Raw genomic sequence first — 26,931 nt, 5'->3', positions numbered from 1 at the left:
GACCCATTTCTATTCAGGCAGTTGTCTAGCCACCGCATACCGAGGCCGAGGTCCTTTCATAATAACAACATGGCTGCCTTATGTAGAGGCAGACACCGGTGGAAAAGGACTAATTGTTTGTATGTTGTGAAAAGAAACCTGACAGGTAAAACAATATGTTGTTCTAATAATGTGTGTAGATACAATGAATAGACCGGGGTCAAGTTCATAGTCGGAGGTGTTTCTGTTAGCACAGAGCTAACTTTCACACCACCAGCAGCTGTAACTGTCTGCTGGTTATTTTTATCTGGTTAATTCATTTAATTTAATTCAGGCTAATTGAATTCGGCTGCTTGGTTTGAAGATTAACAAACAGCAACAACAAGTTAAACAAGATACTGTAACTACACTTTTTTTACGCTGCTTACTGCAGCCCTTTATATGTTGGCATTAACATGGGAATAATACGAGAATCTGCTCTTTAAGAATAAGTGTGAGTGTGAGTAAGGTGAGTTGTATTGTGTAGTGAGGTGAACAACACTTCTTAAATCAGAATCAGAATCAGAATCAGAATCAGTTTTATTGCCAAGTATGTTTTCACATACAAGGAATTTTTTCTGGTGATTGGTGCAATTGATCAGCAACAGTGGGGCTCTCTAGCCTTGTTGATGAGGCTAATAGCAGATGGGAAGAAGCTGTTTTTGTGGCGAGAGGTTTTGGTCCTGAAGGACCGCAGCCTCCTGCCGGAGGGGAGTGTCTCAAAGAGTTTGTGTCCAGGGTGGGAGGAGTCAGCTACAATCTTCCCTGCACGCCTCAGAGCCCTTGAGGCGTACAGGTCCTGGAGGGACGGAAGATTGCAGCCAATCACCTTCTCAGCAGAGTGGATGATACGCTGCAGTCTGTTATTGTCCCTCTCCGTGGCAGCAGCGTACCAGATGGTGATGGAGGAGGTGAGGATGGACTCGATGATGGAGGTGTAGAAGTTCACCATCATAGTCCTTGGCAGGTTGAACTTCTTCAATTGCCTCAGGAAATACATCCTCTGCTGAGCTTTTTTGATGAGGGAGCTGATGTTTAGCTCCCATTTGAGATCCTGTGTGATGGTGGTTCCCAAGAAGCGAAAATGCTCCACGGTAGCCACGGGGGAGTCACACAGGGAGATGGGGGTGGGTGGGGCTGGGCTCTTCCTGATGTCCACTATCATTTCCACTGTCTTCAGAGCGTTTAGCTCTAGGTTGTTCTGCCTGCACCAGGTCACCAGACGCTCAGTCTCCCACCTGTAGGCAGACTCATCGCCATCAGAGATGAGTCCAATGAGAGTGGTGTCGTCTGCAAACTTCAGGAGCTTGACAGACTGATGGCTGGAGGTGCAGGTGTTGGTGCACAGGGAGAAGAGCAGAGGAGAAAGAACGCAGCCTTGTGGGGATCCAGTGCTGATGGTCTGGGAGTCAGACACGTGCTTTCCTAGCTTCACGTGCTGCCTCCTGTCAGACAGGAAGTCGGTGATCCACCTGCAGGTGGAGTCAGGCACGCTCAGCTGGGAGAGCTTGTCCTGCAGCAGAGCCGGGATGATGGTGTTGAAGGCAGAGCTGAAGTCCACAAACAGGATCCTGGCATAAGTCCCTGAGGAGTCCAGGTGCTGGAGGATGAAGTGGAGAGCCATGTTGACGGCGTCGTCTACAGACCTGTTGGCTCTGTAGGCGAACTGCAGGGGGTCCAGGAGTGGGTCAGTGATGGATTTGAGATGGGACAGGACAAGGCGCTCAAATGATTTCATGACCACAGAGGTCAGGGCAATGGGTCTGTAGTCATTTAGACCTGTGGGCCTTGGTTTTTTGGGGACAGGGATGATGGTGGAGGATTTGAAGCAGGCTGGCACGTGGCAGGTCTCCAGTGAGGTGTTGAAGATGTCCGTGAACACTGGAGACAGCTGATCAGCACAGTGCTTCAGGGATGATGGAGAGACAGAGTCAGGACCGGCTGCTTTGCGGGGGTTCTGCTTCTTAAAAAGCCTGTTGACATCTCTCTCCAGGATAGAGAGAGACGTTCCTTTGGTAGGGGAGGAGGGGGGTTCTGATGTGGCTCTGATGTGGAGGTTAGTGTCAGGCTTGTCCCACTGTCTTTCAAAGCGGCAGTAGAACTCATTCAGATCGTTGGCCAGACGGAAGTCATTAATGGAGTGGGGGGGTTTAGGTTTGTAGTTTGTGATCTTTCTGAGCCCTTTCCAGACAGAAGCAGAGTCATTGGCTGAGAACTGGAGCTGAAGTTTCTCAGAGTACAGACGTTTAGCTTCTCTCACCGCCTTGCTAAACCTGTACTTGGACTCTTTAAACCTGTCCCTGTCCCCACTCAGGTGTACTATGACAGTAATAAATTGTCTCTCTTGGTAATTTCGTAGTGTCACACACATCCAACCAATTGCCAGATCTTTGAATGGTGTTTAGTGTGCCACTTACCTTATAGGTGATAGGTGTATAAAAACTTATGTGAGGTAAATGCATCACAAATAATCACTAATAATCATTTCTACTTGGTCTGTGTATTGATCATCATATATTCTCGTACAGGGAAATATGACTATGACCTGGTGGTTGTTGGTGGTGGTTCAGGAGGGCTTGCCTGCTCCAAAGAAGGTGAGTTCTTTTAAAAGTCCCCATTATACCTTAATGTTTGGGAATCTATGCTTTACACAGTGATTTCTATCTAATAATACCATTATTTTATACCCACTGTTACAGCGGCACAGCTGGGACAGAAAGTTGCTGTTTTGGATTATGTGGAGCCATCTGTGAAAGGTCAAATGGAATTTGTTGTGGCAGTTCATTAGAAAAAATGCTATTTCTTGTTTGAAGATATAAACGCACTGTTGTTGAAATGCTTTTCCAAACAGGCACCAAGTGGGGTCTAGGTGGTACATGTGTTAATGTTGGCTGCATTCCTAAGAAGCTCATGCACCAGGCTGCTCTTCTTGGCACTGCAGTCAAGGATGCTAAGAAATATGGCTGGCAGATCTCAGGGCCAGTCTGCCATGACTGGTAGGTTTAACCCAAGCACAACATACCATATCACAATGTTTCATCAGCTGAGAAATTCAGAGAATTGGTAGCTGAACAGCACCATCTAGTGATGTAGCTGCAGTAAGACGGTATTACTTAAGGTCAGTAAATGAACTCTCAGAGTGATGTGATTACATTCTTCCGCAGGTACACAGTGTTTCAGTTGTCCTTTCTGTTCCCCTTGCTCACTACATTTACTGACTTGGATGTTGTTCTCTAAGAATAAAGACATAGCAGTCAAGTCCTTTAAAAAAAAAAACTTGAAAAGAAAAATCATTTAAATGAGAAGTGTGTGCATGGTTTTAGTGAGTCAGTTTTTTTTTAATCATTCATTTTAAAAATGCATCTTTGCTTAGTCTTTTAGGGTTGATATCCCAAAAGCTGATGTTTTGGCTTCTTTTCCCTTTGCTGTACCTGTGAGCCCACACATGCAAAGCAACAATGACAGGCACATTATGAGGCATCTTTCAGAGCTTCATCTGTGTAGTGTTAGTTTGTCCAGGAATGCAGGTTTGTGGTCTGTTTATGTTTTTACCTCTTGTGTGTCTTCCAGGGCCACCATGGCAGAGGCCATTCAAAACCACGTCAGGTCCCTGAACTGGGGTCACAGAGTTCAGCTCCAGGACAAGTGAGTCCAGATCTGCTTGATTTATTCAGACTTATTATTTCAATGTTGATGTTTTATTTAATTGATTGATTTAAAGGTGGCAATGAAGGATGTTTTAGTGTCCCATGATAATCTTAATGTTTAGTTTTTTTCACAGCTGCACAGGTGTGATGTATTATCCGTCTCTCACCCACTAATCATGTCACACCTCCTCCTATTGCATTTTTTAATCATTTTCAATCATATATTTTCATAAGCAGAATTTCTTTAAGATAATCATAAATATTTATGACCATACAGCCTGTCTTTCCTCCCTTCTTGCATATTTTCTTGGCATGTAATGTTGCTGAAGGTTGTAGGTTTCAGCTGGTGCGCAGCTGAAGGACTCCTAGTCACCGACCACATGTTGATTGAGTGTCTGGCTGGAAGGCAAACAGGTGTTAATGTCTCTGTGAATGTGCCTGAGTTTAACCTAAACTGTTTTCAGCCCAGTGAGATCATCTGCCTGGATTCAGAATGTTAATAATGCATCTTATGTGATTTCATTTCCCTTTAATTAACAATCAGCCTTGAGAGGCTGTGTTTTCAGACCAGTGGAGAGACACTGTTCACCACAGTGCAAAGCAGTCATTTTACACAAGTTTACTGGTTACAAATATAATATATGATAATTCATGATTGTATGGATGTTCCGTTTTTAATCATTGATAATTAAGTCAGATTTGGTCTTGGTGTGAGTTGTACAGCCACCACGTGAGTTTGAGATTAGAATTGGCTCTTGCTGACCAATGAAAAAACAAATCAAAAGGGTGTTTTTTGTAATTTAAAATGCGAAATTTAGAGTTAAAATTTGATGAAGTGGGTTGAAATTAAATGTGATATATATGAAATTTGAAATAAAGGGGGTCGGTCCAGTGGCTCACCAGGTAGAATGTATACCATTTAGGCTTAGTCCTTACTGCAGTGGCCCGGGTTTGAGTGTGGCCTGTGGCCCTTTGCTGCATGTAAACCCCTTTCTCTCAAGAGGGGTTATCTGCAACAGTTACTGTATGTGATCTGCACCAGTGTAGGTTATTGCACCACAAGGAGCAACCTGTTTGTTTTCTGTTTTGCAGGAAGGTGAAGTATCTGAACGTCAAAGGAAATCTGGTGGATGAACACACTGTTAAAGGACTAACCAAAGCAGGAAAAGAGGTCAGCTGCTAATTCACATTAAAACATTAATTCAATTTCTTCATACAGTTTCATTTTTACCACTTTTTTTTTTTACTATTTAGATTAAAATTTGGATTGAAATACATTTTTATATGCTTATATTTGCTTCTTTTTATTTTTTTTAAATTGAAGCTCTAAATCTAAATTCAGTCAACTTTGGGATCCTAACTTAGTGTGTATGGAGAGAGCTGTTACTTGTTTCAGTGATTTCAAAGCCTTTCCATCATCACCTGAATGCAGAATACTGTGGAGACCACTTGCTTTTATTTGACATTTCCTTGTTTTTTGAAGGATATGAACAAAGGCTGGTAGCTCACATTTCCCTCCTCTCTCATGCAGACAATCCTCACTGCCAAGAACATCGTGATCGCCACAGGTGGGCGGCCTAAGTACCCCACAAATGTAAGTATGATTGTTATTATCATTTCTCTCAGATGTTTCTCTCTTTCTTTGCCAGTGTGTGTTGTTTGCTTGGTTGATTTTGTGGTACAAATGAGAGAGAGAGAGAGAGAGAGAGAGATACCCTACAGCTGCAGACAAGCCTTAACACACCAAAGAGCAACCTGTTATTGATAAAGCTGTTGATAGTTGATTGATAGGTTGATGCGTATGTTCACTGCTTTAACTCTCATTACAGATTCCTGGAGCGATGGAGCACGGCATCACCAGTGATGACATATTCTGGCTGAAAAAATCTCCTGGAAAAACGTGAGGACGCTTTCATTTCTAAAACATCGCCCCACCTACCAACACCCAATCTCTTGTATTAAACTGTTATATTAAGTAGATCTCAACCACACAGTGCACCTCATGTCTGTTTAGTTGGTCTAAATTCAGGCTCAGACAATTTTCCATTATACCAAAAGCATTAAGATATATTTTTATATGAAGACTTTCCAAAAGCTCCAAAATACTGAGATCACCTTTGAATATATACATCTTAGCACAGTATGTGTAGGATTGTTGGCGTCTTTCTCTATACAAAGAGCTACAAGGGAAACACAGTCTCTAACCTCTGCAGTATTAATGCCTTGCTCTACCCTCCAAGCTACCTTGCTCACTGACACGACACGTCCCACTGTCACGCACTGTAATCACTCATCAGTGACATGCAGTTTGTTTTTCTCCCTTCCTGTCAGCCTGTCCTCGCCTCATGATTCAGATTAGCGGCGTGCATCCTGACCTTTACAGAACAAGCCCTTTAATCCAGCCATTTAGCTCCTGTCATCACCTGGTTAATTGGTCTTTCCCTGATGTTTCCTCTTGGCACAACGTGCAGATGGTGACTGGTGGTTGTGGTATACCTGGGTTGCAGTGGTTGTTTGCTTCATGGAGACAGATAAGCGGAAGTAATTATTTTGATATTCAATCTTCATATGTAGCTAGGTTGTCTGCACCTGGGGCATGGAATTTTAATTATTTTTTAATTATTCCTATTTAATTGTGGCTTTAAATTAAAGTTGTGCTGTACATTTTTTGCAATTAATATGCAGTATGTTATTCCTTTTTTTAAATTTTGTGCCTTGTTTAGGATCATTGGCTCCTCTATAACGTTTAATCTAAAATATGTGGTATGTCAGTATAGAGGAAGTGTGCTGTTCTGCTTTTTGACCACTTGGAGGCAATAAGAAGTCATTTGTAGTCAACAAATCAATGTGAGTGCGCTGTGGCCACTGTAGCCTCAAACAATTACCACTGTTGCACTCACCCATTCAACAAAACATATTTGTATAGGAAGCAGAATTATCCACTCAGAGAGAACACTTGAGTTCAGGAATTTCTTTGATGTAAGAGAGTGATGGTTAGTGGAGTCCTCTACCTCCCCGCAGGCTGTAAGGGGTTAGCTGTGGGTTAGCATTAGCATTAGCTTCCTCTATAAGGGTACGAAACCACACACACCAGCCAGAACTGGAACTGTCGTTGTGCTGCAGAGCTGTCAGCTGTGCAGGTGAGGTCCGAAAGGCTGTTTCTGGAGGTAGTGCTGGTGTGGGAGGGGGGAGGTCTGCGCGAGTGATTGGTGTCTAATGGGCCTTGGAGCACACACACACACACACACAAATGACAGATTTGGACCCAGGGCCAAAGCCAAGAGCTCACTGCCATCATAATATTATTGGGAGAAAGCACTGAGCACGTGCCAACAGGCCTCTGATACTGGTCGAAGGATAGGCCAGTACATGAATGAGATGGAGCAGTAGTAGGTTTGTGTTGTGTTAGTGTTGTTTTGTATATTGGACAAGGACCACACCACAGATGGCATCAACATAACTACCCTGAAACTATAGAGACATAAAGCACTCACAGGATCTGTGTTGCATGAATTCTCTTTGTGCCTTCCCAGGAAAAGAATCCAGAGCAGGGAGGGGAGTCTAATATTCACACTGACATCACAAAAAAGATGCACAAAAAGACAAATGAGTCTATGTTTCAATACCATTAATAAAACATGAAAGTAGTCATGAATAAAGCCACATACCCCTATGCAGGAGAGAAAGAAGGAAGTCACTGGCTGTCTTGCATAAACTCCCTCTGTCCCTGTGTAATACCATGAGAACAGTCACAAAGTGTGGCATGGTCTCAGCAGTGCACCCTAGCATCACAAGCTACCCAGGAGCCACACACTTGGCTTGATGAACCTCTCTACTAATTCGCAGATTTATTAATGAAAATAGTTAAAACCACCAAAAACATAAAAATATCAGTGCATTGACTTCACACTTTTTAAAGCAGTTTACACTGGAAAACACTGAAAGGAAACAGAGTGAAGGAAATGCAGACAATGTAAAGTCCAACCCTAAAAGAGGAGGTAAAGCCAATGAGAGTGAAACAGAAAATACCTCTTTCTAGGAAACTGTATGGATTCTACTTTGCAACGGATTACTCTCATAAAGATACACGTGCACCTGACAAAATAAAAGTCTCTCTTCTAAAGCCACATAGGATTTTACATAGATTACATCGTCAGCCTTACATACAACACCATGCTGCCAACTACATTCTCCCTGGTCTGATAAATACTTTTTTTTTGAAAATCTTATAAAGCCAGTTAAGTGCTTTTTATCTTTATCTTTCAGATATATAATTGCATATGTTATAGTTTGTTAATTGTATCGGTGATTGGTATTAACTGAATACTCCTTGCCTATCAGAACCCCAATGTTTCCATTCTTTTTTATTATTTGCAATATTATCGCTCATGGTCTAAATGGCCCTTTACTACTCAGATAAAATTTAAAATACTTTCACATTCAAATGTAAAATGTGCTCTTGGAACATTATCTTGGAGTCTCAGTTTTTCAGCACAGACATTTGAAGTATTGCTAATGTGCATGTTTGAATTTCCTTTCTCCAACCAAACATGAATGGACAAAATCAGATGATCATTTATTGTATTCAGGATGATTTAATTGCTGGTTCAAGTAGCCTTTTTTTTTTTTCATTGTCATTCTGTTCATGTAGCTCAATACCAAATCAGCGACTTTAATTTGTGTGCCCCATGTGTCTACGCTCAAATGCTTTCAGGGAGTGTAAGCAACATTTGATAAAAAAGTCAAAGTTGGACTCACATCAAGCCTTTACTTGCAACAAAATCTACCCACACTGTAGACAGACACACAGGAGGAGTATCCAGATCTAGTGTTTTTATTATCGTTGTCGAGGCCTCTGAAGAACTGCCCAAGGTTAACAAGGAGCCACCGATGATCAACAGAAAACCTCTTTCCACAGGACTTGTGGGTCCAGTGAAGTCTTGGCTGGAGCTCCAGACCACATGCTACCACTCCACTGTAAGAAACATTATAAAACTCTTGAGGCTTGGCTGCTGTCTGTCCTGTGGCTCCTTGTCCAGTTTGTTACCTCAGATGGAAATCCAGAGTTGTACGAGACGTTAACCACATGTGTGGAGTAGACAGCCTCAACATTGATTCTTTTTATTAAACACATTTATAGTTTTGACTGTTTGGATGCCTGTGAAATTTTCCTGAATGTGCCACGGCAGTTTGTCTCAAAGATAGATGAGAGTCAAAGTGGGGAGCAGGAAGTAGATTTGACACTTTTTTACACTTTTAGGTCAAACTGTTGAAGACTGTCAGAGTTTAGATTTCCCAGAGGCCACTGTAAGAGTCTATACTTTAATACTTCATGTAAGATAACTTAAGTATGTGGGGTGCATAAGATGGAAATAATGTTATTTAAATTCCCATGTTCTCGACTGCAGGTAACAAACTCATATGCATATCATAATTTGAGTTTTTCTGATTTGTCTTTGCTAGATTTGTCCCATGTTTTCATTATATAGCTAGGTAGTGAACAGAATGTGTGTTCCAACCATTTAGTAAATGCATAAAGGTGGTGAGGGCACCATTTTACTAGGTGTCTTTCTATTTGGGTAGATGGCTTTCTTTGTGTCTGTGTCCCAAATGTGCCTGCACGTCCACAGATGTCACCGCTGTTGAAAAGGGTCAGTAGGGTTGGAAAGGTTGTATTCAGGGTCATCTTTTATTTGAAATACATATTGCAGTTGTACAGACTCCAGACCAATGTAAAATACAATCAGACACAGTGGGGAAGACGCAGGTTCAGGGGAAAGGACGCAGTTTCTCAGTGATGAAAGTGTTGAATCAAGCTAAAGCTCTTTGCCTAATCTTCTTTAAGCCCCTTCACAATACATGCTAAGTGCAGCTGTGCATTACACAGACATGGGGAAAATGGGCACTGGGGCTTTTAGTGGTTAGTGTTAGTGTGGACAAGGGCAGGATGTGCCTCAGGCACCCGGAGCTGTCAGGTGGAGCAGACCTAAAGGGAAGCAGGTTTGAGTTGAAGTGCTAAAAACAAGGGAGAGAGGGGCCTCATCCAGGCGGGTGACTAGCTTCACTCAGCGGACTGATGTGTGGCCCTGAACATGGCACACCCCATCTTTAGGGATTAGCCTAAATGCTAGCAATTAGCCCTCCTCAACACACAAATCTCGCTGCTGGATTAGACGTGTGATTCACCTGGACCACACACACATACACTGACACTGATACCTCAAGTGCGCACACATCCACACATACTGTCCCCTTTTTCTACATTTTCTTCACACCTCTTCACTTCCCTCTCAGGTTATGAAGTTCTGTAATTCATCACCTCTCTAATTCTAGGATTTAAAGTAAACAATTTCAGCTTTGGACTTGCTTTGTTTTATTTGGCCAAAGTGTGCTGCACAAATGGTGAAATGTATTTTTATTGTATTATTAGTTCAGCTAAGAGCTTCTCTGTGTTTGTGTTTTCCAGACTTGTGGTTGGAGCCAGCTGTATCCTTTGTCTGCCAGAGAGCTTATAAATGGAGCCACTGTATAAGTCCCGTGGTAATCTGTTGAGAAATGCTTAAGTTATTAACAATTATTATTAGCTTAATAAAAAGTAACATTTACATCAGACCAGTTTTAAATTGTGTTTCTGAATAACTCAGCAGTTGTTGTAAAATCACAGTGCCATTGACAGCCTTCAGAAAAGCTTCCAGTTTAAGAAACATTATTGGCCCTTATTTGGTAAACCATAATAAAATAAACATTGTGGCATTTTTCCAAATCCAGTTGAACTATTATCTTGTTAAGATGATGTGTGAGTGTGATTTCCCTCTCGTTTTTAAGCCACCTGCTTGTTGTGCAATAATGTCAGTCTTGTACAGTCACTGTAATCCTCAACCGGGTGTTGCTCAGATGTGGCTTTGGAGTGTGCAGGGTTCCTCACAGGCATCGGCTTGGACACCACAGTGATGGTTCGCAGCATCGCCCTCCGGGGGTTTGATCAGGTATTGCTCCCTGTGCTACAGCCTGCATTATCTGCATATCATGATTGGGATTTCATCATGTTTGAAGGTGGGTATTCTCTTTTTGCTTCCGCAGCAAATAGCAGGTCTGGTGACAGACTACATGGAGACTTATGGCACCAAATTTGCATGGAGCTGTGTCCCAAAGAGAGTGGACAAACTCTCCTCAGGAGCCTTGCAGGTGACCTGGACCGACACCCAGACAGGCAGTGAGCACAAAGACACCTACGACTCTGTGTTATGGGCAGTTGGTGAGTCTGTGTGTGTGTGTGTGTGTGTGTGTGTGTGTGTGTGTGTGTGTGTTTGTTTGTGCATGTGTGTCACAAATTGATTTAAATCCAAAACTAACCTGAATTAGTATGATAATGAAGAATGTGTTAAATTATCAAAATTAAGTTAAAAAATATCTCTCAATTGTTGTAGCTCATTATGTTGGTTATGGACAACAGATATCAAAGCTGTAGGCTTGAGATTTGGACATTAATGGACCTACTTTCCCATTCCAATATGGGAAAGTGTGTCCAAACCTTTGACTGGTACTATATGACTTGAAAGCTAAATCAGGTGTCATCTCTTGCATAGCCTCACACCTTGAATATGACACCGTAAACACTGCTTTTAAAGGAAAATGAGAGTTGACCGATATGCTAAAGTGACTTGGCTTGAAATCTTGCATCTTGCTACTACAACAATATGCTACTTTTATAAACCATATATTAAAACACCTGAAGTATGAAATTTGTTAAACTTACAATGAAGGCAGTTCACAGTACAGTACAGTGCAATAATTCACTTTTTATCCTCTATTTTTAAAACCTCTCTAGGGATTGAATGTAAATCACCACCTGTATTGTTTCCCTCTGATGTAACAATATATCCCTAATATAAACCACTGGTGTGACTGCGTTCTCCCTGCCTCCATCAATTTCATTGTCATTTCCAATAGAGTGCGGTGTCAGCAGATAGCAGAAGAATCAAGGCTGAAAACAAAGTAATAAAGCCTGAGTGATGGGCATGGCCAGGGGAAGTGTTAATCACCCACTGCTGGCTCTGTGGCTCTCTGGTTGGAGAGGGGCAGGACAGGGCAGGATGCACCCAGGCACAGGGTCACTGCATTCCCCTCTTTGTTCTCCCTCTTTGCTCCTTCCTGCCTATGCCAGCCCTGCGGAAACCCACCCTGCATCTGTCACTGCCGTCCCTGCCCGCGGCCCTCTGCCTGCCACTACTACCAGCTCTCTGCCTCTTCTTTCTCAGCTTCACTATCTATTCTCTCTTCTGTCGTTCCACTCCTGCTGCTCCACCAGCAGCATGCGTAACAATGGAGGGAACATCCGTCAGAGCCACGGCCGTCAGTTTATTTGTGTTCAGTGCTCTCAAAGACAACGCAGTGCTTCCGAAAATCTGACTACCAGGTTTTTGCTTTATTTGAGAGTGTGTGTCTGTGTGTCTGTGTGTCTGTGTGTGTGTGTGTGTGTGTGTGTGTGTGTGTGTGTGTGTGTGTGTGTGTGTGTGTGTGTGTGTGCGTGCGGGAAAGAGGGTCCTTTGGCTCTATGCGTGTGACAGTGACAAGGATGTGCGTGACCCTACAGCTGAGATGACGTTCATTCTTCTCACCCGTGGCTGAATTCCCACATCGGCTCAGCGTGACACTGCTGGTGAGAATGATATTTGCATTGAGTGCGTGTGTCAGTAGGTATTTGTCATGACATGCGTGAGAGGCTGCATCCTGTATGTTTCCTATATTCATTAGAGTGAGAGTCCTCGCCTAAACTCAGCCAAGTACTTGACATTTTGGGTTTTGAAAAAAAAAATTGATCCCAATTCACAGTGCATCAAACTCTCTGGATCATTTCAGTTTAGTTTTTATCTGTAGCTAAATCTTAATCACCAAACCACAGACTTTAACTCCCACCACCTTACATCAAACCGGTCTTACTCATTAAATGAGCTTCCAGAAGTTGTCAAAATACCAGAAGCTATTTCCTCTGTTAGTGCTACTACCCGAACCTTTGCTGCATGTATATCCATGACAGCTTTTGTTCCCATACAGTTCAGTGAGAACCAGTAACAACGTGGCCTCTGCTCTTTGATGTGTGCATGCAGGAGTTATGAGTACAAGGCCACTTCCCTTTACTGTGACCTTACACTAGGGGCCAGGCAGGGTCCCAGGCCTCTGTGGAGTTATTAAAGGCCAGAGGGGACCGGGGGACAGTATCACAACTGTCTGCTACATCCTTCTCCCCGGCCCTGTCTCCCTCCACCTTTCCCCTGATCCTTCCTGGCCTCATGGCCGCTCCCCTGTCCAGGTGTGTCCAGAAACACACCAGGAAACAGAACATTTCCACGCTTCCTGTCTGCATGCGGACAGTGGACACATTAGTCTTCCTCCTCCTCATGTTGCCTTACAGTACTCAAGGATGTCATTTAAAAACATTTCATAGTTTGTAAAGGACATTTGCCTCTCGCAGTTCAAGTCACTGATGTGATGTTGCTCTTCTGGCTGTAAATCTTTCTGTATTACCCTTTGGTTTGCAATCACCGTGGAATTTGAAAATAACATTTTGAATGATCAAAAATATACAATTCATATCACAGAGATGGTTTGTGGGCAGTAGGGACAGCTAGGCAGACCTGATCTTGCTTTTTATCTTTTATTTTGGTTTTAAATCTTTTAGTATTTCTCAATAACATTAAATATCCATAATTAAATAAACAACAATCAAATCATTAAAGTTGGTAAAAAAAACCAAAACATCTTTAGGTATTATTTATTAAGAGTTTACGGTAAAAAAAACAAACAAAAAAACTCAGCTAATCTGCTTTCAGTAAGAATGTGTGGGGGTCAAGTTTGACAGTGCTGACAAAATCACTAAACAACCCAACAATTGTCATCACCTTTCAGTTCAGATCTTGCTAAGCTCTGATTGGTGCACAGAGGTACATTATATCACCTTTTTACCTTCTGACCCGCTCACTTCAAACCCGTGAGTTTCACCCACAGAAACACAAACACAGAAATCTTTCCTATGAAATAACCAAACTGGTCTGACTTCAGTTACAATTGTGTTAATGTGTTCTTGTAGGATCTCATCACTCATGTTTCTATTTAAAATGGCTGAGAGAGTTCTGGCTCAGATGAGTAAGAAGACGTACAGTTTTGAGTTGTGATAAATTGAAAGCATGCTGAAAACAGAAGTTAAAAGTATTGGTCATGACTTCACAGATTGAGGTTTAGGTTGCACACATCTCATTTGTGGACACAGTGTGGACACAGTGGTGATTAAAACACCCCAAACTGTCAATAAAATAAAACCACTGTTATTAATTTTTGTGACATTTCCCATTTCCTTGACATCTCCTTTTATACACAGAACCTACAATAACATTTTCCTACATCTACTGAGCACTGTATCGATTTGCCTCATAAAACCTGAAATAGAACCACCTAATCAATTTTTGGCGTCCTGCATGTTCTCTTCCTCCAAGAATAACAGTCTCCCCCTCACTTCGCTCTCCCTTTTGTCTTTGTTTATTTGATTGATCAGATAAGCGTCCAGCTCTCATTTCAGCTTGTGGAGGTTTGTTGTGGCTCATTAGCCTAACAGTGTAGAGGCTTCCTCTTAATGTCACAACAGGCTTTGTTCCGATTGGCCTATCTGTTGGACCACAGTGTGCGTATGTGTCCCAGTCCCTACTAAGTCCCTTATCAGCCGGCTCACTGTTGTTGTGTCCTGGCTGTACAATGGAGCTGTGGCCACAACCACAGTACAGCACTGAGTGGAGCTACAGACAGGAACACCTGATATGAACAGAGAAATCTATACTTACCGGTCAGATTCTACTGATAAAGATTTTTCTAGGCCAATACTGATATTTTTGCAGAAATGTATGCTGAAATTCTATATTTAAAGCAAAACATCAAGTATTTAGTGTTTCAGCTTCAGGCACTGTCAGAGAGGTAAACCCTCAGCAGGATGTAGACTGTTATGGACCCAAATTCCACTGAACCTCAGACTAATGAAACACTTTATTTTAAGCCACATGTAAGAAATTGTGTATGTGATATAGTTGTCAGCAGACATGAGAACAAGTGTTCATCAATGTATTTGTCATCAATTATATATTTTCCTATGAAGCAACTGGTGGATAAACAGGTAATGAATGGTTGATAACTCAGTATAATCTAATGCTGTAATAACACTTAATATGATTACCAAATCTTACAGTGTGTTATAAAGCATTTATTAAGTATTAATACACATTTACAGTTTGTAATGACATGTTGAACTTGAAGGTTTAAAGGGGAACCTCACCAATTTACACATCAAAGCTATATAAACCCTTTGTGGCTCCAGAGGGAGCTGCATGAAATCTGATAAATTACCTCAAGTGATGTCCCCTGAGTCAGTGTTGGATGGGTCTGAACAAGTTTGAAAATGGAAAAAAAAAAATCTGGGCGTTGTAGAGTTAGAAAGAAGTGACCTTACCAGACCTCTGTGGCCCAGCCCTGTCTCTACTTGAGGCTAGTGGCTTGTTACCAGTGCTGCTAACAACACACTTGAATTTCTGACCTGATCTGATCTGTTTGCAGTGGAGTTTCTTTGTCAGTTATACACGTACCAGGTTCTGGCGAAGAATATGTGAATAAAGAAATGGCATTAAATAATATTAAAGGTCCTTTGTGGGTCTGACAGTGTCACAGCAATGCAAAGCTAAACTGGTGGATTACTCTTGACCTCAGAAGAAGCAGTTAAACAAAAACAAAAAAATACATCCCAAAAAATTCAAGATCCACTCACTAAATTTCTTTTAGCATTTCAGTGGCATCACATGGCCGTATACATACATATAAATAAATGTTTTAAATGAGTACATCTGTTTTATTGTCAATTATTCACTTATTTCTACTGTTTATACACCAGTTACAGATGTTTCACAGGATGAAGTTACAAGTTTTGACAAACACATCAGTTAAAGTTTGAATCCGCTTCCAACTACATTATAGCGTTATAAACCATTAATATATCACATTAATAAAACACTTTCTTTAGACAGCTATATGTAGAATATTTGAATTTCACTGTAATTCACTAGAAATTACACCGATTACAGAATAACATATATATGTAGACTATTCCAGTGTTGTGACGATAGAGATCCTGCTTTTGGGAATTGCTGATTTCTGCGTGACTTGCCCTCTGTCCTCCTCCTCAGTGCTCTCTATCCCATTCAGCCACCCATACTGTGGAGTACTAGACAGGTCTCTGTAGCCCCCTGGTCTGAGAGGAGGGGGAGCACGTTGTTCTTTGGCTCCAGCCAGGAAAAAGGGTCTTGGGGGTTTGTTATTTTTGCTGTCCGATAGCATCTACATGGGTACCTCAGGGCTGGGTGTTTATTATGCTACCCAGGCAGGTTAGGAGGAGCTGTGGAGAGGGCGGGGGAGCGAGTGGTTCACGCTCCCATCACCATGGAGACACACTGTTGACAGCATCAGTCAACCGTATCCCAGGAAGTGTCAAAAATCACACCTCGGTGTGTCCCCTGGGGTCGATGGGATACTGATTCCCAGCTGCGCATCAGTTCCTCCTCCTCTCGAGCGCTCCCACTCAGCTGGCCAGATGTTGTTTCCTCATTTAGGAGGTGTGAACTTGTGTCTTACAATTATTTGTCTTTTAAGGCCCAACACTGAAACTGGTGTCTTAAGATCTTCTTAGTAAGTTGCTTGTTTTGTCCATTCAGCAGTCTAAAAACCAGAGATATTCAAAAGACAGTGATTCAAAACTGAGAAAAGCAGAAAATCCACACATTGGGGAGGATGGTAGCAGCAAATATTTGACATTTTTAGCCAAGCTGGTGGCATGACTCTAGCCACTAGCCACTAGCTTCAAGTTGAGACAAGGAGTGGACCACAGAAGTCTGGTAAGGTCACTTCTAGGGATGGTTTCGTCAGTCCATCACTTGGATCCAGACTGAATTATCCCTAAAACTCTGAGTTTCATTAAATCTAGTAGAGATATTAAAGGTCCATTAGTCTTCTGTATGGAAGGTGACTCATAATGACTTTTGTCCACTGGCATTTCCTCTAGTGTCCTAAATGTTCACTTATTTTTTGGGCTTTTTATGCCTTTATTGTAGATTAGTGGAGACTGACAGGAAAGGGGGTAGAGAGAGGGGAATGACATGCAGGAAAGAGTCGGACCGGTTGGGAGCCGAACAGGTGACTGCCTGCTAACATGGTACGCGCCCTAACCACTCGACTACCAGGCCACCCGCAAGTGTTCACTTATTCAGTGAAAACTGACCTGCTTTTTTAGCTTGACCTCCGCTTGATGCATGGGCACAGCATTTCATACAGACATTCACGGTTCCCAGATGATGTATTTGAATGACTTTGGTGATTTCTTGACTTTTCATCTAGTGCCATCATCAGGTCATGATTTAAATTTGCTCAGTACTTTGGTTCACGACAAAATATAAGGAAAATTAATGAAATTTCTATTACTCTGCACTTTTTGTGCTGATTGACAAATGTTAGCATGCTAACAAGCTAAAATGATGAGATCTTTACTATGGTAAACACTTTTACTGTTGAGCATCAGCATGTTAGCATAGTAATTGCAGCCATGTAAGCATCAGCATTTAGCTCAAAGCACCACTGTAACTACATACAGCCTCTCAGAGCTGCTAGCAGGGCTGAAGACTTAGTCTTGTTGCTAAATAAATGAAAACAGCTTTTTCTTCCATTGTCTTTTTTTCTGTCAGGGTGGAACAGTTCTCATTATGCATCTGTCTGTCAAAATTTTTATTGTTTGGTAAGAGTAGAAATTCACGGGGGAATTTATTGCAGGTTTAACCCTTAAAGGTTAATTGGGGGGGGATCACATCCCATTGGTTTCAGACAACCTTATTGTTTTACATGCTATTGTAGGTGTTATGAACACTGTACAGATAACTTCCCTGCCTATGGTATCTAGGTTTTTGATAACTCCTTTAATTCTGTAATTTAATTTTCTGTGAAGGATGGGGAATGTCTTAAACCCTGAGCAGAATGTGTTATGAACACTGTACAGAGCGCCTGTCTCCTCCTCCATACTTCTCTTCTTAACGTAGTATTCTCCTTGTTTTGTTTCCTCCCACTGACCTCAGGTAGAGCCCCTGAAACCAAAGCCCTGGGCCTCGACAAGCTCGGCGTGCAACTCAACGATGAGACGGGAAAAATAGTTCTGGGTGCTGACGAATCCACCTCAGTGCCAAACATCTACGCTTTTGGTGATATCGGTGAGGTAAGAGATGTCGACAGACGCCACACTGACAACAGAAGCAGCCCTGATACAAGTCATGAATGGAAAAACACTCAACATAATTATTAGCCTTAAATTAAACAACAACACTTTACCACAGTTGCTGGAAGTCCACACCCATCATAGTCACTGTAAATGCTTGTCATAGTTTGAACAGCTCAGCCAGAGGTCTGTCATCTCTGAGAGACAAAACTGGAATCAAACACTTAACAGGTCTGGAAAAATTGTAGCATCACAGAAAATGCAGAAGCTACGATTTTTGCGATTTCCTGATTGTGATTACTTGATAAATCATGGTATGTGCTTATATGAATGTACTAATGAACAGATATGATTAGAATCCAAATCGTTTGCACTAATATTTGTTTTCCTGACTTTACCTGAAACGTCACACGTCAACGTCCTCACTGAGTCATGCATCAGTCAAATCAAACACACAGACATGGTACACACACTGCCACATTTAGAGAGACCCTCATTAACAGGATCTCCAATGTTCACTAGTGTTCATAAATCCATTTAGATATTTTAGGAAAAAATCACTCCTTATATTTTTTAATCACCAGATTCAGGCTTTTTCTTCAGTACCAGCAGTAAAAGGAACGGCTTGTAGCCATAGCAACGTGAGTTTTTATGAATGAATAGGCTACAGGCTAAAACTTGCAGACGTCAGCAAGGTTCATCCTCAATAACTTTATGAGTCTTCATCAGGTTTGTTGGGCAGTGCAGGATGAAGCTGGACTGATGATCCACTTTATTATCAGACACTGGCACCTCGTGCAACAACAGCAGAACAGTGCATGTATGTGTCCGTATGTCCCCTTCTTGTGGACACGGTATCTCAGTAACGCGCTGACGGAACTTCTTCAGATTTGGCTCAAACATTCACAGGGATGTAATCTGAAACTAGTCTGAGTGACAGAGGCATTCGACTGTGAGGTGGTAATTGTAGTTCAGATTTTTGTCAGTAGCTTTCACATATGTTTTTTTCATGGACACTGAAGACTAATTTTATTTTCATGTGACCCTCTTCCAAAATCTTTTTAAATTATACCATTAAATATATAGTCCTTATTTGCTATTATGGCCTGTTTTGTTTCAGTAGCTTTTCTTATTTTAGAATCATAGACATTTCAGACTACCTTTTATATATCTGCCCCCCCCCCCGACTTGTATTTGCCCACTGTTTTAATCCCCCATTTTGTTTCCACTACTCATTTCCACTCAGACAAGTAACAGTTCTCAACCTTTATTTAGACTTTTATTTAGTTTAGATTTACTTTTTTCATGCTTTATAATTCAAATTATGAACTTACATAGTTAAAACATTTCCTAATTTTGTATATTTTGTGTGGCACTCAGATTACATATACATATGGGGAGTATAAATGTCAGTGGAACAAATTTGACATACAGTTTCTAACAGCATCTGGTGTGGGCCTGTCCCACTTCCAGTATAAATCTGCATACAGATGTTTTTCACTAACCTCCAACTAATAATTATTACAAGTCAAAATAAAAATATGGAAAACAATGATTTTTTGCTTTAAAAAATTGCAGCCACCAGATGTAGGTCCATACTATAAACTAATGTTATCAGGATTTTAGTTTGTCCAATGGATAAGCTCCAGATAAGTGTTATCATATAGAATTAAAAACAAAATACAGGTAAACTGAGTTGAGATGGGTTTTTTTCACCACATGCACCACAAAACTAAAGATAAGCTTTGGAATAGCTTGAAGAGAGGATTTTCATTTGTTTACATATTCAAAACATATTATCCACCAGTGAGTACCTGGCAGAAGACTGAACACTGAGTGAAGCTATTCCAGCCCGCCTTCATATAACCACTGGCACTGTGTGAAGCTTAACCGGCCGTGTTAATACTAGTTATACCTGCTGAATATAATGTCGGTGTTGTTTTTTCACCCCGACCAGCTGTGTGCTTCCTTCCTGCCTCCCAGGCCTCATGACACACACACACACTCACTGAGCGTCTTTTTGATTGACAGCTGGCTTTGATGAGTTGTGCTTCACCCCAATCTGTCTGTCAGCTTTTCACATCAGCAGGGCGGCTTTTTCTTTTTTCTCCCCTTTTTTTAAAACCAGAATGGTTGATATCTCTCAGTTTGTCCAGTGATTTGTTTTTTTTTTTCTTATCAGAAAAGAGTGCCAAGAAATGCGTTACAATGACGCAGACTGTCTGGTGTGTAAACAGTTACTGGAATACCAGAGCACACATCCACATACATGCAGAGGTGCAGGGGATGTTTTAGACAACAGGATGTGCAGTGGTAATTTAACAGGTTTTAGTCATGCCTTTAGAATTGCCCCGCAGCCCTGCTGTTTCCTGCACCAGTTGTATATATGTGTATGTATGCGTTTGTGTGTGTGTGCTGTATGGGTGTGTATCTATTACTGTGTGTTTGTCTGTTTTGGCAGACGTCCAGAACTGTACAGTCAAAAACACAGACGCTGAGATTTTGAGTGTTAGATGGTTTAAATGTTTAACATTCACCAGTGACTCATGGTTCACCAAGTTTGTGAGTTTGTATTTACACTGTTTCTACACTGTGTACACCTAAAAGATTCAAATATTTTTAAAGTGAAAATGACTGACCTAATGATTGAAACCCCCACACCTCTGTTAAACAAAGCTTGTTTGAAATGCTTAAAATTATTTGTGACTTCAAGGACAAAGCTGGATCTTATGTGTTTACTGGTACAGATGTGCCAAAGTCAGTTCAATTTTCTCCTGTTTTAGGGTCGTCCTGAATTGACCCCAACAGCCATTAAAGCAGGAAAACTTCTGGCCCGCAGACTGGCTGGTCAGAGCACAGAGCTCATGAACTATGACAATGTAAGAGACACACACACACACACACACTGAAAGGCTGGTTATTTTTCTCCATCTTTCCACAGCTTGTGTCTTCGTGGCCTTCGTTTTATGCTTCATTTGATTCAAATAACAACATAATAATTTCTGGTGGTTTGTGGTTGGAGTCTCTTAGGTCCCCACACCCGCATCCATCTGTACCTCCAACCTCCTCAGGATTAATCATAGCATAAACATACAAGCATTTTCCACAATATCATCAATCTTCATCATCTTATATCCACTGAAATCCATCCTTCTGCAAGTCTTCATGAGGGTTTCAATGTAGTGGCGTTCAGGTTTGCATCTTACATAGTAAGAGTTGGGGGATGTTTAAGACTAATATCTGTTTGATACAGTTTTCATCTTAAATAACTTGCATAAAAATGCACCATTATTTCTATTTGATAAATTTTGTGCTGCTTCTTGTTTTTGAAATGAAAAGCAGAAGTGTTTCTTACTTAAACAGACAAGCTAATTCTGTAATAACTGAGGTTATTAGAAATGTCAGACCTAAATATAACATCCAGAGTGGGGGCTGGAGTTTATATTTCTGTGTGTGTATTATTATTGACAGGTGCCTACCACAGTGTTCACCCCTCTTGAGTATGGTTGTGTGGGTCTGTCTGAGGAGGAGGCTGAGAAGAGGCATGGAAAAGATGGCATAGAGGTAACACTGATATGGTTTTATAATACTGCTATAAGCAGGGAATTTCCTACTGTAAATATTAATTTAAGATATGTTTTTTTTGGTTAATATATTACAATATGCAGTGTTTGGGTGAAAAATGTAACTTTCATTTTGAAACACAAAACTGAAAATTGAAATCATATCTTTATGAACCACTAGCTTTCTAAGTAATTGGTCTGTAAAACCTTTGTCTTCACTTTTCTGTGAAATTGATTGAACAACATATTTCCTTATTCGTAGAGGGAATTGCACTTTTCATGTCCCATAACCCCTGAACACACACTGAGACACGCACATAATGCAAAAGCAAGCAGCTCAGCTTGTGTACATGAGTGGTGTGCCAGATGCCAGCCAACACCTGCACAGGGCTGTAGATAAATGGTTTAGCCGGCGAGGTGGGGCTCCCGGCTGTGACTGACAGGCAAGCAGGAGGCCTGATTGAGGTGTGTATGGGGTGATGACAGGTGCGCAGAGATCTGAGGAGGAGCTGCAGCACCAGCCCCCGACAGCTGCATTGCACTCACGACTTGTGTCGGCACGTTTGCCCATAGAATAAAACACACGACACACGTCTCTGTAAGGACTTTGAAACCCCTCAGCATCATGAGCGAGCACTGAGATTTAGATACAGCTTTTACATAGATTGTAACTGTGCAGGAACCAGGCTGTGCAACTGCATTTTTAGTGAATGATTACAATTAATATGTGATGATATTTAAACACAGACTACAATGTGCATAAGGGTCTATGAGCTGATATTAAATTTAATTCTATTGAAAAAATAAGTTGTATAATAACAACAGTAATAAGTTATTAATTTGCTTGTTACAATGCTCTTTAAGTTAAGTTCCTCCATTTTCAGAACTCAGTTTTTTCAGTAGGGGTATTTGTTTTTTTTGTATTGTCATGAATAATTTTTGTTTACCCTCCTTTCACTCTGTTAGCTGTTATGTATAGCCAAAGTTTATGTGTCACTGTAGAAAATGTGCACAAGCAGAGATCATCATCACATCGTCATCATCACAACACTGCTGGAAACTCTTGTGTTTGCACATTAGAAAGCTCTGCTGGTAAAAAGTAAAGTAAAGATCCACAAGAGGCTGTCTTCGTCACTGTGAGGCCCTGATTGGCTGTAAGCAGAACACAAAATACAACAATAATATATGCTATATCATGTTTCTGTTTATATCTCTCGTCCTCTGTGTTTACGTCTGTGTAGGTTTACCACGCTTTCTACAAGCCTCTGGAATTCACTGTCGCCGAGCGCGACGCCAGCCAGTGTTACATAAAGGTAGGGTTGAACTGTAGACATACTGTGAGTTTGAAATATTCTGAATGGTCTGATTATTGCATAATCCTGTCAAACTCTGACCCCATCTGTGGCCACTCTGATGAGAAAAAAAAAAAAAAGATCCTAAAATCCAAAATGTTAGTTTGACAGCTACAGCCAAACGCAGATGAGGGAGCCACATAGGCTACAGAGCAACACTAACACCTTGTTGGTTTCAACTCCTCGGCTTGAATGTGTTTTGATCTCCTCAGGTGGTATGTGAGAGGGCTGGAGATCAGAAGATCCTGGGGCTGCATTTCACTGGTCCAAATGCTGGAGAAGTCACGCAGGGCTTTGCTATGGGCTTCCAGTAAGTTAAATAAATCGATGCTTCATTGATGTTCTACGAAACAACCATCCAATGAGCTGATGTGTTTTTATCTCAAAGACGACAACAACAGGGCAGAATATTTTTGGGTTGATTTGATTTACATCTTCCCACAACTCAGCACTCATGTTTCTAGTTAGCAATACATTTCAGTCAATTACTTCACACTTTAATGTCAGATACATGAAAAATAAGCCATATGTTTTGATCTGCTGTTGTGATTCAGGAGATGTTGGACTGTAAAATAACTTCCTTTACTTCAATTTTATTTAAAAAAATATATACTTTGTGATTTAGTACATCTTATTGCTGGTATGTGAAGTTTAGTTGATCATTAATAGGTCTTTTGCAAAAAATAAATAGATATAAACAGTGGACTGCCTCAATAAAACAGCGCATCACTGATGATTTATAGCTGGTTCATCTCTCAGGTCTTTAGCAGACACAAGCTTTGGTTTCAAAATAAGATACACACTATATGGAGCACAAACATGCTCTTACAAAATGATTGATAGCACAAAATCTGAAGAAATTGCAGAACTTATTAAAGGGTAGTAGATCACTTATGCATTTGTCAGTCATGAGACATGAATGACCTCTCTGTGCGTTTGTGTGTCTCAGGTGTGGGGCAGCATATTCCCACCTGTTGCAGACAGTAGGCATCCACCCAACCTGTGCAGAGGAGGTGGTCAAGGTCAACATCACGAAGCGCTCTGGTTTGGACGCCACGGTCACGGGCTGCTGAGGTTAAGCTCCTCGGCCTCTGAATACCAGTGAGCACACAGGGTCCCTCAGTGACAGCAGAAAGAATTTAGTCTGGGTTTTTTCCTGCTCTTTCTTCTCGTCCCTCTCCCTCTCTAATGTGGCCCTGAAATGGCCCCACTTTCACAGAGTGTTCTCAGATTTTTGATGCGCCTCCCTCCTGTGCAGTAGGTCTCATCATCATCAGGCCAGTCATGGAAATAATCACTGGCTGCCCAGGTCAGTGTCACTGGCATGTCATGTGACAATTAAGATCATGATTATCCCACATACATACATGTTGTGTGTATGCTTTAAAAGCACATGGCAGCAGATCAGGTTAGTGAGAGCCTCGGCCGCAGAGTGAGCTTCTTTTAAATAAACAGGCTCATCAATCAGGATTAAGGCCTGTGCTCAGGGTTTTGTTGAAACCATACGAGAAATGTGGACCGAGCCCTAACGTTTTTCTGAATATATATTCTGCAAATATTGTTGTTTCTCTGGCTGTACTTCCTGTCCATTAGTCTTGGAGGTGACACATACCATGCACCCCCCACACCACCACCCCCACAATGACACTGATGGATGGCCCCAGAGCCGTCGCCGCAGCGACACCGCCCCATTTCCCATGGACACACACAAACAGTCGGCAGGCCGCCTGTCAGTCAGCCAGCAAAGACCTGGGCCGGGGAGCCCCGGCTTGTTTAGGGCCCAGCAGGGTCCAGTAGACTCGGAACCCCTTTCTGTTCCTCCCATGCCCCTCTACCTCCCATTTGATGAGGGAATGCAGTTGGGCTACAAATGTGCTGTCAAAAGCTGTGTGGATGCCACAGCCCAGGCACAGAGCAACCCTATCTATTGATAACAGTTCTGTGAGAGGTCTATTACAGCTGTACTACTCAGCCTCACCCAAAGGTGGCACTATTACCCTCCAATTCCCCCTTTTTTCTGAGCCAAGAGTGGAAGACAGGATAAATTAGTCACTGGATAAAACATAAGCCTGAATACTTTCAGGTCGCACATTTAATCCCTTTAATCCCTATAAAAGAAATGTGTTTTGGGATGAAGCTGGAAAGCAGACTGCCTTTATTGGTGCCAAACTGATAAGGGTTATCTGTTGTGTATTTACATGGATGGCAGGTTAGGCCTCAAGAGTCATCACTATCAAAGATAAGGTAAGTTGTTTATATCAGTAAAGCAGTAATAGACCCCCACAGTTTGCCAAAGTGCTCTAATGTTCAAACAGCTGCCTGTACTGGACATCTTGGCTTTATTAAGTAGAGGGGGAGGAGGAGGAGGAGAGGACTGTCAATAAAGGTGGTTGCTACAGAAATCAGGGGAACTAAGAGGAGGTTGGTGGTTGTAGTTTATTTTTATTTGAAGTCTAATCTGCCCAGTCTGATTAATGATTTCGATGAGGGGAGTGACAGCGTGCCAGGAGATGGAGAGAGGAAAAAGAGAGAGACAGAGAGAGAGAGAGAGAGCTACCAGGTTTATTTGGACCTGGGCTGGAGGAGAGAGCCGAGTTTCAGCTCTGGTTAGGGAGGGATGGGGGATTCCTGTGTGCTCTATTCAGGGCTGAGGTGCTGACTGAAGGACCCTGACCTCCGCTCAGCAGGAACAGCTTGACTCTATCACTCGGAGCACAGAGGGCTCACATGCTGCGGTGCTGCACAGCAGGGGTTTGGGGGGCTCGGGTTGAGTGGGGAGTAGGATGGCCAAGGGACGGACAGAACCAACCAGCCAACCAACATAAAACCGAGCGGTAGTGGCATGTTTGCCCAGGGTAATTGAGTCTATGTTCCTGAGCTTAACGAGCCACTTCAGAGACCCCAGGGTGGGCCTAAAGCAACGTGAGGGAAGTCATTGAGGCCGTCAGTGGAACTGTAATGTCTGTTTGCTTTTTACCCTCCACTTCCCTCCTGCTTTGTCTCCTCTGCTCTGTTATTTTATACACAGCACGGCTGCTCACACGCACAAAATCAAATAGTATTTTTTTTTTTTAAGACATATCTGTCTAATTTAAATCATTTCTTGCAGTTGTTGTTGATCAGTTACACCAGGCTCAAGACTCCCACACCAGTTAGCCTCACCTGTGTGCCGGGGGGGGGTCAGGGTTCAACTTTCAGATTGGCCAGCTAATGATGACCTGCACTAAAACCCAAAACTGGGGAGTGCAGGCCTGATGTCACCTGGCCGCAAACTTTAGTAGTTGTAAATAGAGAAGTGTAATTTTCTGTTAAAGCTTTGTAATACATAATTTATATGTAAAGTAATAACATGCTGGAATGCACAGTGTCGCCATTAAAGTAATGATGTGATGTTTGTGTTTTACTTGTACAGAGACACATACAGTACATGTGTGAATGTAAAGAGTCTTTTTCAATGTTCATTTTGTATAAACAAAAGAAGAAATTATGTCTGTGTTACAGAGAGGAAGCAAAGCTAAAGTTTACATATGTAAAGTATGAATGTAATGCTTTTTTTTAGGAAATACAGCATGAGTTAGATGAGAAGATGATACCTCTCATGTCTGTAAACTAAATGTGAAGCTCAAGTCAGCAGCTAGTTAGCTTAGCACAAAGACTAGAAAAAGGAGGAAACTGCTAGCTGGGCTAGCCTGGGGTTGTGTGCAGGGCTGCCTTTTGACCAGGTCCAGTCAATTCATGGGGTCTAAAAACTAAATCCAGTACAGAGCCAATGTAAATATGGACCTGTGTGAATCTGAGCAGGTTTATCTTAATGCCACATGGCTCAGTCTTAATATTAAGAATTGTCAAAAGGGGTGGTCACATGTTGACCCGGAGTCGAGGGCTGACAGGCAGTCTGCTATGCAGCCCTGTCACTCAACCCTCTGCACCAACAATGGCAGAAATTCCACTGTGTTTGTTTGGTTAAGGACAGAGCTCTCTGAAACCCCTGAACCTCCTCAGGGTCCACAGCAGTCTCACTCACCCTGAGAGTGAAGCGGGTGTCAGTCCTGACCCAGACAGCG

The 26,931-nt window shown here is 41.9% G+C and overlaps 1 protein-coding gene across 4 annotated transcripts; it reads left to right on the top strand.

The window, feature by feature from the left end:
• Positions 1 to 26,257, top strand: txnrd2.2 (thioredoxin reductase 2, tandem duplicate 2). Of its 4 annotated transcripts, none has more exons than XM_071482093.1 (17): positions 1 to 145; positions 2,547 to 2,612; positions 2,718 to 2,774; positions 2,870 to 3,014; positions 3,589 to 3,663; positions 4,758 to 4,836; positions 5,197 to 5,259; positions 5,495 to 5,565; positions 10,132 to 10,151; positions 10,560 to 10,651; positions 10,746 to 10,878; positions 17,816 to 17,952; positions 20,736 to 20,831; positions 21,424 to 21,516; positions 22,757 to 22,828; positions 23,080 to 23,177; positions 23,817 to 26,257. In XM_071482093.1, the coding sequence occupies exons 1-17, from the start codon at positions 70 to 72 to the stop codon at positions 23,938 to 23,940; spliced, it is 1,497 nt and encodes a 498-aa protein (XP_071338194.1). In that variant the 5' UTR covers positions 1 to 69; the 3' UTR covers positions 23,941 to 26,257. The 4 variants fall into 4 exon arrangements, 3 of the variants coding, with proteins under 3 accessions (XP_071338194.1, XP_071338195.1, XP_071338193.1); XM_071482092.1 differs by having other exon boundaries at positions 2 to 145; positions 10,746 to 10,920; XR_011691581.1 differs by lacking the exons at positions 20,736 to 20,831; positions 21,424 to 21,516; positions 22,757 to 22,828; positions 23,080 to 23,177; positions 23,817 to 26,257 and adding an exon at positions 12,204 to 12,324 and having other exon boundaries at positions 10,746 to 10,920; positions 17,816 to 17,950.
• Positions 26,258 to 26,931: the final 674 nt, after the last annotated feature.

The sequence above is a fragment of the Trachinotus anak genome, unplaced genomic scaffold (assembly GCF_046630095.1).
Source record: "Trachinotus anak isolate AG129_WGS33_773 ecotype Australia unplaced genomic scaffold, CSIRO_AGI_Tana_v1 ptg000008l, whole genome shotgun sequence".
Taxonomy (NCBI): Eukaryota; Metazoa; Chordata; class Actinopteri; order Carangiformes; family Carangidae; genus Trachinotus; species Trachinotus anak.
This window is presented reverse-complemented; position numbering and strand designations above follow the sequence as displayed.

Excerpts from the sequence above, each read along its gene's own strand:
- txnrd2.2 (XM_071482092.1), top strand. The coding sequence starts at position 70 with ATGGCTGCCTTATGTAGAGGCAGACACCGGTGGAAAAGGACTAATTGT. Across the intron at positions 146-2,546 it reads TGTGAAAAGAAACCTGACAG|GGAAATATGACTATGACCTG; the intron begins GTAAAACAATAT and ends ATTCTCGTACAG. Across the intron at positions 3,015-3,588 it reads GGGCCAGTCTGCCATGACTG|GGCCACCATGGCAGAGGCCA; the intron begins GTAGGTTTAACC and ends TGTGTCTTCCAG.